At 43.4% G+C, this 16791-nt stretch overlaps 2 protein-coding genes across 2 annotated transcripts in view; one reads left to right on the top strand and one right to left on the bottom strand.

Moving 5' to 3' along the window:
- Positions 1–3: 3 nt before the first annotated feature.
- REC114 (REC114 meiotic recombination protein) lies at positions 4–15819 on the top strand (the record flags this gene model as incomplete). Its single annotated transcript, XM_031064480.1, has 6 exons — positions 4–123; positions 597–686; positions 10319–10402; positions 13225–13389; positions 14078–14146; positions 15338–15819. Coding segments are annotated over 6 exons (690 nt in total), but the record flags the coding sequence as incomplete, so codon positions are not given.
- The window catches only part of NPTN (neuroplastin), a 25615-nt gene continuing 24388 nt past the window's right edge, over positions 15565–16791 (bottom strand). Inside the window, exon 8 of the mRNA XM_031064483.1 lies at positions 15565–16630. The gene's annotated coding sequence lies outside the window, so the exon portion shown is untranslated. The remainder of the gene's footprint in view (positions 16631–16791) is intronic.

Genomic DNA, 16791 nt, shown 5'->3' with positions numbered 1-16791 from the left:
GCACCGGGCGCCGCCGGCGACACCTCCCTCCTCGGTAGCGCCACGGTGTGGCCCTTGAAGCGCTACGGTCGCTTCCTCCCCCCGAAGGACGGTGACGATGAGGGGCACAACACCTCTTGGAAGGTGCCGGCGGCGCGGGGAGGGCGGTGGGACGGTGTGGGGTAACTGACTCTGCTCTGAGGCAAACACGAATAAATGAGGTCTTTCAGGTGTCTTTTTGCGAGTCCAGAGCTAAAGCAGGAATCGGGAGAGATTTTATTTCATGAATTATTAATGATGATACATCAGAGTGTTAGTGGCCCACTTTTTTTTTATTCCTTCATTCAGCAGTAACCTGTGATATTAAAATCTAGAGATGAAGGTGGAAGAATCCAGAGGGTTGTCCCAAGTAGTTGAATCTGGAGGTATAATTAGTGAAAAAATAATTTAATGGGCCTCCTGTCTGTGGGACTGAAGGGTAAGTTGCATTAGTGAGATATGAATTAGATACCTGGCTTCTAACAGCAACCTTTGAGACCTTTTATTTGGCACTAGAAATGGGAATTGTAGATTCTGGGCTTGCAGGGCCAGATTTTCCTTTGTTTGTCTTTTTAAAGGTGTTTGAATCAAATGAAGAATCAGGCCCTCTTGTCCTTACCATTGTGGAGTCTGGCCATTTCTTTATTTCCCAAGGGCGAACAGTGCTGGTAAGTTTGTCATGTATAAGGAACATTTTTCCTTCATGTTACCGTCAGAATTAACTTGGTTTCGTTTCTCAGCTTCATCTTCTCTCCCACTGAGTGGGAACTGTCAATTTAGTTTTGCTCATGGTAATTCTCATGTGCTGCTTTCCCTTCACATTTATCAGAATAATACTAAATGCAGTATTTCCTTCTGAGGATCCAGATTTCTTCTGCTGTTCTAAAAATCTAGATTAAGAGGTAATGCTAAGTGTTGCTGATGTTGAAAGATATTTGGGGTTTTTTTTCATGATTCTTCTAAGAAAACAGGAACATTTCTAAACAATGTTTAGAAATAGGTAAAACTATAATTTGCTGGATGGTCCAGCTGACTGCTTGCCAATGACCTGCTGGAATTTTGGTTTGACAATCTAGTTTATCAAAGAGTTTGTATTTTCTATGCTGGATGATGAGATTTAACATACAACGTAAGATCCTTGGAGACAAAATCCAAACTTGTGTCAATGGTTTTCCTGTAACCTGCACTTGCTTAAGCATACCCAGCTACTAAACTGAAGATTTCACAATGACACCAAAAGGAAAATTGTGTCTAGAAGGAGTGGGTTTGGTGCTCTGACACAGAAGACCTTGTGGAAGGTGGAATTAAGTGTGTTCAGTGCACATCACCAGTACTCAGTGGTGATAACGAGGAGGAGCTGGCTGATAAATGTGTTAGAAAGGTATTACAAACCACTGGAAGATGCTGCAGTGTAAAGATAGCAAAGCTTTTTTAACAGAATGTATAAGAGACTGTGTTGCAGCTTTAAATAAGTATAAGCTTATAAATTAGTTTTTACTGTGCCTCTTAAAGGGTCATAAACTTCTAGAAATTTAAGTATAGGGCAGAACCATGGATACCCTTGAATTTTTTTGGCTTGTGTGTTAAGAACATTGAATAGTTAATGCATGATCTAACAGAGAGCTGCTACTGGGGATGGCCCTCAGCTCATTTAGTGAGAACAAGGTAAAAAGGGACTGTGGAAAGCATTTTAGCAGTTGTGTTGAATAAGGAAAAGGAAAGAGGTTTTGAAAATGTGGATGGAAATGAGACTTGCTGCCATCCCTTAGCCCATTCTGCTTGGAATGGCTCAGTGCAGGATGCTCCTGTTCCTGTCAGTGACCAGTAACTGACATTCCTCTGAAGTCCTTGAGATAACCATATAAAAGCTAACAGCACTTCTGATAACTAACCCAAGTGCAGAAAAGGCACAACCCAGAGCTGCAGCCCTTCAAAGACTTGGCTGGCAAAGGCTGGATCTGGCAAGTAACAGGGCAGATAAAAGTGTGCTGTGGGGAAGGATGAAGGATCAGAAAAGCTGCCAAAAACTTGGCTGAGAAAAGCACTTTCTTGCAGCTCTTGTGTTTAGTGGCCAGTGAAGCTTTCAGGCAGCTGCTTTGCTTGAAATGCCAGATGAGGAATTTCTGGGATGTATCAGGACTGCTCCAGCTTCTGTGAGACACTGAGATACTGTGGGAGCTATCACATAGTGCAAGAGAGGTGGAACAGACATGCTTGGTAGATGTGACCAAAATATAATACTGAGAGTTCAAAAGAAAAAAAAAAGTTGTTTTGGTTTATTTCAAACATTAATTTTGGCAACCTTAAAGTTGACAGACTAACATTTCGAATTTGTTAAAGAAAAGTTACATAAAGTTGGTTTTACAGCCTGTGGATTGCTTTGGGTGCAGCTCTTTGAGCAGGAGTGTTTGGGCTGGTGGCACAGGTGTGTTGTGTGCCTGCAGGGCTGAGCTGGGGAGACTGGTACGTACTGGGACTGTGGGTTTCTGAGATTGGAGCAGCTGCAGTCCTCTCCCTTGTCCTCTTGAGCCTGCCTGAGGGGCTGAAAACCCCCCAAATACCCCATGTGCTCATTTTCATAGGATCTCCGCGTGGTTTGGGCTGGCAGGGACCTTACAGCTCATGCAGTGCCAGGGGCAGGGACACTTGCACTGTCCCCAGAGCTCCAGCCAGCCTGCTCTTGAGCACTGCCAGGGATGGGCCATTTTGCAAACTCCTTCCTGAGATGCCACATAAAAACAAACCACCCTGCAGTGCTGCTCAGGCTGTATTTTGCTGCAGAAATCATCAGAAATGGTTAATCCCAGTGGCTCCATCTCCCTCCAGTGCAGCTGTCAGTGCTGTCACAAACCTGTCACAATATTTAAGCAGGCTTTGCACAACCAAGTACAGCCCGTGCCTGGAGCCTGTCACACTCCAGATCCACTCACTGGGGGTCCATTGTCCTGTTCTGTCACAGGGGATCGTGCACAGCTCCTGCTCCACAGGGAATGCAGCAGCTTTGGTGGGATGCTGCAGCTGCTGGCACGATGTCACTTGTGCTCTCACTTCCTCTGGCTGGCCTGGGCTGTGTCCCTTGGATTGCCAAGGTGTCCTCCCACACCTGTGTGCTGCCTTACATTGAAATTCCCTCTGGTGTGCTCACAGAACTGCATCCTTTAAACTGTTGCTGCATTGTCTTTTGATCTGTCTCTTAATCCCTACTTTGCAGCCCTTTTCATGTGCTCCAGGCTCCTGGTTTGAGAGAACTGGATAACAATTATTGTAGCTTTGTACTTCTGCACAGGAACAAGATCTGGGTCACAGGGACACATTTCCTTCTCAACGTGCAGAACTTCAATTTTTGTAACATTTTCATTGATGAATAATAAAAGGATTTTTTTTTTCTGTTTCTCACCTGTGAACAACATTTGCACAAAACTGAGAGTTGTGAAGAAAAATTTCTGTTTTGCTGATGGCTGGATCAGTATCCATAGTAGGAACAATATTCAAGTGTTTCTGACTGCTATCAAAATATTCTCTCTGTGATGGGTGTGTACTTACATATTCTCTTAGTCCTTTTAATTTTATTGAAGTAGGAAAGTTAAGAAACCTTTTCCTTAGGGCCCACTGGCTCTTTTATGATCCGTTTCTAAGAACAATATTTATAAAATAGCAATAAAATACTCGCATATCCTAACAACTGTTGTTTTTAATAAATACAGGAACAACTGTTTTCCTTCTGAAATACCATCTATTCCTTGTGTAATGGAATGAAGAGGAGGTAAATGGAACTTCAGAGCATGGAACATAAAAATCTCTGATGCGTAATGCAAATTAAAGAGTGTTTTGATTTGTTTTGTTTTATTTTATTTTATTCTTTTTTAAACCAGATTCTTCATTTGGAATTAAATTATAGAATGTATTTTTAGGAGCTGTTTTTGCTGCAGTGTTGTCTAACAGACTGCATATTTGATGGTACAAAAACCTCATTCTTGTCTACTGTAGTCAGTGGAATTTTACAGAATATCTCAACAGCATCTCTGGTAATTTCTGGCCATGCTCAAGATACATCATGTTCCATTTACCACAACTCTTATTTCCTTTCCCCTCTCTATCAACACATCATGGAAATTATATTTTGGTGTTTTATTCAGTGCAATTATTTCTGGTGCTAGAATTCATAATATCCTACAAATGAAACAAATTGAAATTGTGAAGAGGACTTACTTAATAGGATAAAATTAATCCAGAATAATTGATTTGTGACCTGATCTTTTGAAGTGTAGACTGAATGTCCTTAGTGCCCTCCTGCTCCCCTCATGACTTCCAATAAGCTTAGGGTACAGTAGATTCTAACTCATTAATTAGGCAAGCATTCAGCAGGCATCCTCATGTTCCTGATGCTCTCTTTGCAGGGCCTGAAGCTCAGGCACCAAATTTTGCAGATGAGATTCACAGCAGTGCCCTGGGCAGAGCTGGTCCCTGTGCAATAAATGAGGGCTCCTGACAGGGAGCTGGGCAGTGAGCAGGTTGCTAATGCTGCTTTGTAGTAGAGCCCTGCAAAGCCACAGAAGTTGTTCTTTTATTCAAGTTTTGTTGGATTATTTAGTACCACAATTGCAGTTCAACAATCTCAATTTCAGGTTTATTTCAACATGTGCTGTTGACGTGATTGTTTTGGACGAGCTGAGAGTCTCCTTCTGCATCAGCTTTCCCATTTCTGTTCCATGTCAAGGGCTCCTGCTCTTTCCTTTTCTCTTGCCCCAATTCTCCTAAACCTAAGTGTCACAGACATCCTTTTTGTGAAAATCCTTTCTTAGGATTTTGCCTGCTGAAGCTGAGAAGTTTCAGCAACAAGATGTAAACAATGGTTATCTGCTGCTGTGGAATGCAACAGGTCCGTCTGTGATTGGCCCATCTTGGATGTTTATAATTAATGGCAAATCAAGAGTCGAGCTATCTCGGACAGAGTCCGAGAGAGCTGCTTTTGTTATGATTCTTTCCTATTCTATTCTTAGCTTAGCTTAGCCTTCTGAGGAAGCCTTTCCTTCTTTTCTTTTTAGTATAGTTATAATGTAATATATATATATCATAAAATAATAAATCACGCCTTCTGAACATGGAGTCAACATTCTCGTCTCTTCCCTCACCTGAAAACCCCAGTGACCACTGTCACACCTAAGCTCTTAGAATTTTTATTTTTTGAGATTAGTGATGTCTATTAATGAAGCATATTCACCCTGGAGTTTAATGTGTGCTATCAGTCTGGGAAGTACATACTTTACACTGAGAATGAAAGAATACATTACTGAGACACCCTGAAAGAGCTTCAGCCAGCTCATCCCTGAGCATCCAGTTCCCTTCTCTGTGTCACTGGGAAAAAATCCCCAGAGCAGCTGAGGCTGTCACTGAGGTACTGAGGTGTGTGCTGAGGGGAGGGCCTGTGTTTGCTGTGCCATGCAGAGCCCTGCTCCTGCAGGCAGTGTTTGCACTTTGGCCAGAGCCATTCTCTGCCTTGTCCCCTCAGGGGTGGCTCTGTGTGCCCTGCATTCCCTCCCTCTCCAGCCTCCCCGCCTGTGTGCACTGGTATTGTTAGCTTGGATGGGACATATTTATACATAATTAGGGTTTGAGAAGAAAAAAGGGGTTTTTTGATGTGTTTTTTAGCTTATATACTTTTAATAAAGCGTGATCTTAAGTTATTAATTATATTACAACAATTTATTATATTTCTTGGTTCAAAGCAATTAGCGTTAATATAACTAAAAACTTTTATAACACTTTAATAAAATAATATTTAATAAAATATGTATATACATTTATTTATGCACATAATTTAATTTATAAAAAATTTCATGTATTTTTTAAAACCTATTTTTATGCTAACAGTTTTGGTTTTTTCTTTGCTATAAATACACTTCAAAATCATTAATTATTATTTCTTCTATTAACTTAGCTTTGCTTACAAAGTAGCTATTAAACCCCTCCATAGTGCACATAGAGCACTCTGCTGAATGACTTCAGCCCTGTGTGTTCTCTGCCACAGTCAGACAGGCTTCAGAGCAAGATGGGAGGGTCTAGGAGATTGAGGCTCAAAAAAGGATCATGCAAAGCTTAACATCCTTTTGTTCCTTACTCCTGTCTCTGTGTCTTGAGTGGTAGGGTTGGAAATGTTTGCAGGGACAACTTTGTGCTTCCCTTGCTCTACAGGTTGTCTTGGTTTGGGATTTTTAAGGGTTTTTTGGTTCATGTTGGCTTTTCTGATCTTGACTCAATTTTCAAGATAGCTCATGCTGCAGAAATCAAGCCTGGTGTATTTGACCTTGCTTAGATTTTGGAAATAGATACAAAAATTTCTACTTCCAGGTGTGTTACAATTTCTACTTCCAGGTGTTTATAATGCAGACTGGAGTGAAATTATGTTAGAAGTTTAATTTTCACAACTCTATTCTACAGTCATTAATGAAGAATTTTTAAATAGAAAACTTCCTAATTTTTAAATAGCAAACTGTTTATTCTAGGAAAAAAGTGTAAAATGACTGATATATCAAGCCTGATATATTTGGCCTTACTTAGATATTGGAAATAGATACAAAAATTTCTACTTCCAGGTGTTCATTAATTAAGACTGGAGTGAAATTATGTTAGAAGTTTAATTTTCACAACTTTATTCTACAGTCATTAATGAAGAATTTTTAATTTTTAAATAGAAAACTGCTTATTCTAGGAAAAAACTGTAAAATGGCTGATGTATCAAGCCTGGTGTATTGTCCTTACTTAGATATTGGAAATAGCTACAAAAATTTCCAGGTGTGTTACAAGGTAGTAATGAAGACTGGAGTAAAATTATGTTGGAAGTTTAATTTTCACAACTTTATTCTACAGTCATTAATGAAGAATTTGTACTTTTTAAATAGAAAACTGCTTATTCTAGGAAAAAATTATTAGAAATACATAACCATTTTATACCTTATTAAAACAAAATACTATAACATAAATAAAAACTCATAAACATCTTAATGTAAACAAAAATACCATCTTACAATTCAATCCCAACTTTAACAAATAAAACCCAAAAAAACCATGAAGTAGCAATCCTGTGTGAAGAACACCTATCCGTGTCAAGATTTCCCTAAAGAAACAGAGATAACCAACAACTAAAAACTAGAAAAATCCCCAGAGAAAAAAGAAGGGGAAAAAAATCCCCTCAAAATCCCTAGAGACTATTAAAACAGTTAAAGCCAAAACTAAGTAAGTCAATTAAAGAACTGACCTCATCCTTTCCTGTTCCCAGCTGAGTCCTTACTCCATAGCAGGATACAATACCTACATTCCTTTGAGCTGGGAAATTGAAGAACAAACTGGTGCATTTGCATTTCATTGGCCTGGTAGAAGAGGCAGCCCAGACTGGAGAATGTCTCTCTAGACCATTCTGGGGTTTGGTTTGTCTTTTTTAGTACTGGTTGTGATTTAAGGGCAGACTAGATCATGTTTGTGAGCAAGGAAAAGCTTTTCCTCCTAAGCTATTGTTTACAGAGAGTTTTGTTTGGAAACATCTGGCTCGTGCATGAGCGTGTCCAAAGAAGTGATGCAAGCCAGCATAGCTGAACTGCTACACAAATAACATTTCTTAGATACAGAGTCATTTTCTGTTCAGATAGGGTTGCAGTCTAACAAAACTTAGATAATCTATTCCTGTGTTGTTTAGCACCACAGGGTTTCTAAATGCTACAATAAAAAATATTCATAAATCACACACAATACCTTCCAGCACAGCTCACAGCCCTCATTACACAGCAGGTTTCTGAATGCTGAAATGTGAAGTCAGAACACAAGTATTTCCCAGTCAGTGCTGGATCTAGGGCTGTGAGGCTGGATCAGCATTTCTGGCTCCTGCCTCCTGGCAGCTGTGGTCACATCTTGCCTGCTTCCAAAACATTTGGGAAACATCTTGCTTTGTTTTCCCCTTCAGCTTAATTCCACTCAGTCCTCCCTCTGAGAAACTTAGATTTTGGTCACAGATGTAGGGAAGAATTTTCCTTTACCCCACTTTTGTTACAAGTTCTGTCATGGAGAATAACAGGCTATGTGCTTGACTGAACACTGATGACCAAACTAAATAAAATGTTGCTGTTTCTCTCTTCACATGATGAACATTTGGGCTCTCGTGTCCCTGCCCCGTTCCAGGCTGCGTTTTGGGCATATTCTGGTTAATTTTACACTGCCCTCTGGCTTTGCCCTGCCTGGCTGGCTCAAGGGAACAGCACCGGCCGCTGGTTCGCTGCTCTGGCAGCCTGGTGGCAGCACCGAGGCAGAAGGAACGCTGCTTTTCTCTGTGCCATCGCCCACACCCAGAGCGTGTCGAGGGTCAGTCCATCACCTGTGCGAAGGCTCAGTGGACTGTAATCCCAAATTACTGCCTTGCAGCTCCCAGGCCCTGCCCCACGCACAGATCCTCCTGCCTTCCAGCAGGCAAGGGACACATTCGTTGTGTTCTTCCTCTTGTTGCTCTGATTAATTCACCTGACTCCACATGCACTGCCTGGAGTGCCCCAGGCCAGGCTTGGAGCACCCTGGGACAGTGGAAGGTGTCCCTGCCCATGGCAGGGGGTGGCACTGGATGAGCTTTGAGGTGCCTCTCAACCCAAACCAGGCTGTGATTCTGGGAATACAGGGACAATGATTTTAAAAATAAAGTGGTTAAATTTATACTTCAGTTAAATCGAATTTGGGGGTTGGAATTGGATAATCAGGAGTACATAAATAAAAATTCCAAATGCTGGTTTTTCCCACTTGTTTTACCTCAGAAGCAGAACATATGAAAGAACCTGGGAAACATCAATAAAATAGTAGGAAAATTAAACGGTGACTGCCTTCTATAATTTCTTTGAAAACAGTTATTATTTTAAGGAGACAACATTTGTTCAACCTCCATCTCCAGTGAAAGGAAAAACACTGTAAAACCAGACTGAATATGGGAATAGCTATATTTAAATAAACAGTTGGTGTGTCTCCAAAACAGAAACTACTTGAAATGAACAGAACAAGCACAAGTAGCCTAGGGAGGGAATGGTTTGGAATTGCTTCACTGACAGCATTTGGGGTTTGGTTCAGCCTCTCCCCATTGCTCCCCAGGTGATCTCTCCCTGTTGTTCTGACCTTTGGGCCTTTCCTGCTTAGCACATCCTGCCTTGGGGCGTTCTGAGTGTGTTCAGTGCAGAGACACTGCAAGGACTGGCCCTCTTACCTGCTGTCAGCACCTGCTTTTGCAGCACACAGGGCAGTTCCTCTCTGCCTCTGAGCCCAGCTCCTTTGGGAATGGCCCTTCCCTGCTGGCTGACATTCTGGAGTCTGTCACAGCAGGTGTCTGCCATCCAGTCTGCCTTTGCTTCAACTCTTCACAGTTTTTGAGAGATTCCTCTGGGAAGTGCAGCTAAAAATCTGCATGAGACTGTAGAGCCAGTGGCAGCACAGGAAAGCAGCAGTCACTGAGGTGATTCCTGTTCCTAAATAGGATGGCAGATGGTTTTGCAGCCTGGACCCACCTAACATGGATGGCGACTGTGGCAAACACCACAGGCCTTCAGGATGGACCTGACTTGTGGGGTTTGGCCCTTAGGACCCCTTGAAAGCAGCCCGGGCTCAAGCCCTTGGTCACTGAAAGTATTGTGAGTTTGGATAAAACGGGTGCCTGATGTCCTCCTGCCCTAACACTGATTAATTGTTTGGGGTTTTCCCCTGGACTTTGCTCAGTAATGGCTCAGAGTGCCTTGGCAGACACAGTCCGTTGCCTTGCAGTTGCTTTTCCCTTTCCTGAGGTGTTTTTACAGGAGCTGAGCAGCCTGTCGAGTTTGAAGAGACTGACAGTGATGCAAGTGGAGTATAAAAACATCTTTATCCAATTAAGGAAGCTGCTGCTGGGTTCCCTCAGTGCCACCTGGAGCCTGTATCCCGCGGGGCTGGGATACAGCGGGGCTGTGCCATTCCCCGGCTTCGCCTGCCCTCTGCTGCCCTCCCGGGCAACTTCAGCGCTCAGGGCTCCACTCCCACCTGCTTTATTCTGCTTTTCAGGGGTTCCATAGCATGCACAAATGTACATGTACAGAGGGATGGAAATCACAACATACTTCGACAGTGTTGTTACTGGATTTAATCCCTGGAGTGGTAAAACTTCCACACTGGCAGTTGTTTGACAGCTCCAAAAACTGCATAGCTGCAGTGACTGATCCTCATTAGGGCTTTAATTACATCACACAACTTAAACATGTGCTCCTGGCTGCTGCTGTTTGCTGGGCTACTGGTTTGTGCTTTATTTTAGGAAGGCTTTTCCCTGATCGATTCCCACAAGTGGCTGAAGATAGTGAGGAGAGCAGAGTGCCTGCTGCTCCAGGCACAGGCCAAGGTGAGCTGAGCTCCTTGCAACATCCCTAACGTGTAACAGAGATGGAGAAAACCTCTCCCTTTTGGCTACATTAAACTAGAAGGTGTCAATTATCTATGTAAATTAGAATATTTTTTTACTCGATAGTAAACAAGAATAGATTAAATATTGATATCTTTTGTAACTGCTAATATTCAGTTTTTAGACTGCTCTCTGACAGTTAGCTGCTAAAACAGCCAGACTGGTTTTATTTCCCCCTCTATCTGCCATGGCTAACAAAAAGATGAAGCAAATCTTTTCCAAGATTCCTCTGAGTCAGAATGCACTTCAGCAAACAAACTCTCTAACCAAGCAATAACTGAGCCATTTTGTGGCTCCTGGCACAGCAGCAGGGTGGTGGTTAAGGTGTTTGGTACTCAAGGAAACAAAAACGACATGGGTTTCTGGTCAGCCACTCAGCTCTCCTGATGTAAAGTGGTTGGTTTGCCTTTAAGTAATCAAACAGCACTTTCTTCTTACCAATTCATGTAAAAATCAGAGTTTTTTGTTCTTAGATGAACTCTGATACTCTGTAAGTATCTTAGTGTTTTAAATTCATGGGTTATGCCTGAAACTAAAACACCTCTGCACTCTGCTTTCTATCAGCTTGTTAGAAAACCTGGCAAAGCTGAAGGCAGCTGGGGCAGGAATTAGTTCTGATGAACCTGCAGGCTGTTCCTTCCCAGTTACCAGAGCCAGTCCCCCAGTGCAGCACCAAGGGATTCTGCTGCTCCTCACCAGCAAGACAAAACCAACGTCACACTCACTGCCAGGCTCCAGCAAACCTCTGAGGGGCACTTCGGGAAAGGAGGAATTTCAACAGCCTGAAATTAATTTGGTGCATCTCAGTGTTTACTTACCATAAATTCACCCAATTTCAACTGCAGTGGTTTTACCACACAGCTTCTCTACTTTATATCCCAACAGTGGATGCAGCTTCTGGGCTCATCCTTATGATAAACTTCTGGTTTATCTTGTACTCCTTGTTTTTTGTAAGTCATTAATACTGCATTTACAGTGCAACTTGCTCATCACTTCAAACATGGCTTCAGTGGGGCACTGTGGCTCTTAGCCAGCACTATGAGTTTCAAAACTATGGACAGGAACAAGATTAATCTTCTTAATAATTTTGCAAGAAATAATTTCCCTTAATACTGTTTCCTTGAGCTCAGCCCCCCAGCCCAGCATGGAAGAGGTACAAATGTAATGATTCCATGACATCAGGGGTCTTTAATACTTCAGCTTTTGTGTGATTCAGGTGTGACTGCCCAGCCCTCAGTTTATGCTATAAACCTTGACATATCACAGCTCTCTTTCCACAAAGGAACAATGTTTAATTTTCAAAGTCCACTGTTGTTTATGAACTGCAAACTAAAGTATTTACCAGTCCTTGTGAGAAACCCAAAGGAGTCCAAATAGCTCAGCCCCAAAATTAATTTGGGGATCTAAACAAGCAAGTGCTCTTTGAAAGTGTCCTAAGGAAACTCCAGCCGAGTTCCTTTTGTGTCACTGAAATGAGAACTCACCTGTCTGGCATTGCACAGCTCAGTGCCTGGCTCTGGGAGGCTGCCCCAGTTCCTTAATTAATGAAGGCAAATCCAGCTGGGCACTGGCAATGAGTGCCACACTTCACATTAGTTTGACATTTTTCCCTTTAGAAAGCACTTAGCCAGGCTTTTGTGCTTACCCTGCCCTAAAAATCTTTTTATGGGATTCCAACATCTTCAAGCAGCAGGCATGTAAACACAGGGGCTGTCAACAAGAGCTGCCTCATCTCTGAGACAGGAGCTTTAAAGTGAGAGGTGTCCTCGTGTTCCAGCACTGTGGGATTAAAATGGGCATTGAAAATGGGGCTGACACTGGAACCTCAGGAAGATGGAGACCTAAATAAACCAGGCTGGGCCAAGGAGAATTTGCTGCTTTTCTAGTACTTAAAAAGTTTTTTAAAATTGAAATTTCAAGATCAAACAGAAAGTTCCATTAATTCACTCTCTAAACACTGAATATGCACCTCCCTTACGTCAGCTCAAGGTGCTTAGGCCAAGCTTATCACACACCATTGATTCCATCCCCATTTCAGGGCACTTTGCTGAACCTGGGGCACTTATTTAAAATACCAATTATGGTACAGCCCAACAACCTGCTCTGGGGGTGTCAGAGCTATCTGGCAGTTTTCAATAATTTTTAGTATCATTTCACTCTTTAAAGTAATGCATTGAATTTCCTGCACTCCTATTCAACGTGCTGGTTTCTGTTCAAGGAACATTTAGGTGAGAGCCAAACTGAATGTGTTGGTTTAGCTCCACACAGGCAGACCAGGTAGGGTTGACTTTGTATCAGGAACATAAATCCTAACTGGTCTATGCCATTCCCAGAATTTCTAGTTCAGATCCAGAGTTAACTTCTGCTTACTCTTGTGCCATTTTTGTGTCACAAATAACTATGCAGAGCTGGCACACCTTACAGTATACTACCTGCAGCAACAATAAAACTTAATTTTCCTGCTATGTGTAAAAGCTGAGTCCTGGCAAGGCTCGTCCACTTGAATTAATGACAGGTGCCCTTGCATCACTTATCCTTTTGTTGCATATTTTCACCTGATTTTCAAATCAGCAATCACAGTCTTCTGGTTAAGCTGCTGGGAAAAACTAAAAATACAGCAGGAAAACATATTTGTTTGTTTTTAAATTGGCAGAGTTATCCACAAATCTATTGCCTTCTTCTCGACTCCAACAAGCATGGATTTAATCCAAGCAGTTGGAGGGGATTCCAGGCTGATTTGCTTTCCCTGTGGTTCTGAGCAGAGCGAGTGCCGCATGTTCCGCGTGCAGTTCGGAGGCAGCTGCAGGGAGGAGGTGCAGGAGCACTGCTGCAGCTGCGTCCACAAACTCAGCCAGTTCCTCCCGGTGCAGGGGGCTGAGGAGCAGAGCCTCAGCCAGGAGAGCCAGGCCATGGACACCGAGCACGCAGTAAGTGAGCACACACACCCAGAAGCACTCACCTCTGCCTGCCAGAGCTGCATGTGAGGAGTTTCTCACAGCTCTGACACTGGCTGCATGAAATGGGAGTTGGGAAATTAGTTGGACAGGGCAAAAAATTATCAGAGCCACAAAGTCACCCTGGCTCCTGGCTCCTTTCTGTGTGCTCCTGCTTTGCAGTGGTAGTAGCTGCTACAACTGCATATTTACAATTTGATCCTAACCTGGCACATCTAAAAGCCATCTCAGGAGGAACAGAATGTTTCCCCTCTCCAAGACAAAATCCTCAGGTCACTGGAAAAGGCAGAGACAGACAGCATTTTCCAGGGTGATTATTCCAAAATCTCCGCTCTCTTGGGTATTTGGATCTATGGAAAAGAAGCAGTGTGCTCTTGTGAGCATCCATCCAAAACATTCTTTGAAGTTACTCCTAGGAAGTTGTTTGTGACTTCAGTTCAGCTAACAGGCTAACAGGCCTGTAGTTAAACTGTCATGTCTTTAATTTTTAAAGACTGGAGCAGATGTGCATGCAGGTTCCATAAAAAGATGTCTTTTTACTGCAGAAGGTAGCTGAGCACATTCCCTTCCCGTCAGTGCTAAAAATGGAACTGCTTCCCCCCCTGCACATACCCACACTCTGCTTGGTAACAAGCCCTTATTTGCATTTGGTATTTTCTAGCCAGATGAGCCTCTCTCAGACTCCTGCACAAGCCTTGGAGAAAGAAGATCTGTAGCACAGCTTGCACAGGTAAAAAACAAACATCTCCTGTTTAGAGTCTGTAACTGAGCCTGAGAATGAGCTGTCTCAGATTCCATCTGGGAAATGCCTTCCCTGAGCATTGGGATGCCATCAAGTACACCAGCAAAACACTGGATCTGTGCAATGATCCAGAGCCAGGGAATCGGCAGCAAAACAAGGTGTTTGGTGGTGTAATCACTCATCTGAATAGGAACAAATGACACACTGAGAGCAAAGAAATACCCAGAGGCAACATCCAAAATGTATGGCTCTGGCACTGGTTTGACTCTGCAGAAATGACTTGTGCAGATCAGAGCTGAAGCCTGAAAATATCAATCAAGGAATCACAGAATATCCCATCTAACCCTGCTCTCTGGCAGTGGGAACCCATTCTCCTTTGTCCCCAGTCCCTCTCCAGCTCTCTGGGAGCCCCTTTAGGCACTGACAGGTGCTCTGAGGTTCCCCTGGACCCTTCTCAACCCTGACCCACAGCAAAGCATCCCCATATTCCATGGACAGCTTCACTGAGCAGTTCTGGGTAAATACCTGGAAGTCAACAGTTGCTCATTTACTGGAATTCAGGCCAGTGCAGAAGCAGGTGAGCAGAACTGCTCTTTTCTGGTTTGGTGCAGTTCCTTCTCTGTGTTTTCCCAACCCTTCTTTAGTAGTCACTGGCTGAGCACAGAATGCCAGAGTGGGATGGATTGGACAGGACCTCAGAGGTCACCTCATTCCAACCCCAGTGAGTTCTCCCACCACCACGGGAAAAAGCTGGGAGAGGGGATTAAACACGGATGAAAAGGAAGTTTTAAGATAAAAGCCCCATAGTTTACTTCTAAAAAACATTTGGCTAAATGAAAAGCTTGCAAGTGCACGCTTGGTTATCCCCACACATCCATGTGGCAGCACGTACAGCTCATAAAGAGTGTACAGTGATTACAGAATGGATACTCAACAGGAAGCCACAGTACCCAGGAGATCGGCATTTCCAGGGTCCATTTCCAGCTGAAATAATTGCAGTGTAAAAGCTACACTGGAATCACACCCGGGCATCAGAGAAAAGCTCACACACACAGATCCCAGCTGACTGATGGCACTCCAACCCAGGCAGCTCCATGTTCCTGCAGCACCCAGGAGGGCTGGGCTGTGGCTGTGTCCCTGTGTCCCACTCAGGGCCCCCTTCCCACCTTCCATTGGCAGTGGGTGCTGCGGCAGCGGCCGGAGCTGCCTGCGGCGCTGCGGCAGGCGGCCTGGGGCGCCCGGGAGCTGGGAACCTTCATCCGCCTCTGCCTCATGGACCAGCACTTCCCTGCCTTCGTGGAGGACGTGGAGAGGGAGCTGCACAGGCTGGCCAAGGAATGAGGCACACCTGGCACCCCAGGGTCCATGCAGCTCTGCTGATTAAAGGTTGAAAAACAAGGCCTACAGCGGTTTTTGTCGGTGTTTTATTTTTAAAAACAGGTGAATCCACTTTTTATACATCATTGCACTTCAACAAATACACAGAACACGAGTTCATGCAGCTACAGTTACGCACATCATGAGAACCCTGGTAGGTCTATTTCTACAATCTTTAAATCATGAGAAATTACAGTGTCAAACTAAAGAGGAATAACTAGTTGCATAGAATATCACCATGCTGTAACATTTCATCATTTAAACAAAACAAAAAAAAAAAAAAAGAAAATTATAAAAGTTTGCCTGAATTGAATGTACAAGAATATGTCGAACACATCAGTGCAAAAGGATTTGAGAATTTACATGAGTTAACAAAAAAAAAAATCACTTAAAAAGCAATCATATATATATATTTATAAACTGAAGGTTTGTTTTTGTTTCCAACTGCATCCCACCACCACCAGCAGCCCCTGGCACCACCCAGCCCCGACGCCCAACAGGACACCCCGCGCTCCATTAAAGCCCTTAAGGAAATTCCAATGTCCCTGCTGCGAGCACCGGCCCGGCATCACTCCCTCCTTCCAGCCATACAGTAAGGAATGAATATCAGCAGCTTCAAAATGAACCACAACGACTTCTGGTTTCCCCTCCCCCAAATATAAATATATACTGTATATATCTTTAAGTTTTGCTGTACTTTACAAAAGAAGTCTCACTAGATGGCAGCGGTGCGGTTTGAGCGGTGCCGAATTTAACAGCTACAGGAAGTAAAAAACAGCGCATGCGTGAACCCGCCTGGCTACTGCTCGTGTAAAGAGAGGAAAGGAGGAAAAAAAAGCAACATTCACAGCACATCAAGCCCAAAAGAGTTTACACCTTCTACACGGAAGCATTATTAAAATTCATCTGGCTAGGTCATCCTTGCAGGAGAGGCTAAATAAGGCATGCGTTAGACAGTCATATTGTTGCTCACTTGGAAAGGAAAGAAAAAAAAAAAAAAAAGAAATCAGACAGAACTGGAGTTCTAGAACCAAGAGTTCCAACCCTTAAATTTAGCAGGTCATATTGCCATCAGTCTCTCAGAAACTTAAAGCTCTAAAAAAGAAACGAGAAAGAGGTGCTAGTCAATGGTGAACAGCGCGAGCCACCGCAGCCTGCAACCCCCGCGCTCCCACCGGGGCTCCCGACAGCCCCAGCTCCACCTTTTAGGGAGCAATCAATCAGAAGGGCTCGGCAGCTTTGCCTAGATTTTAGCA

Source organism: Geospiza fortis, unplaced genomic scaffold (assembly GCF_000277835.1).
Source record: "Geospiza fortis unplaced genomic scaffold, GeoFor_1.0 scaffold628, whole genome shotgun sequence".
Taxonomy (NCBI): domain Eukaryota; kingdom Metazoa; phylum Chordata; class Aves; order Passeriformes; family Thraupidae; genus Geospiza; species Geospiza fortis.
Note: the sequence above shows the minus strand (reverse complement) of the source record. Positions and strands in the feature narration are given on the sequence as shown.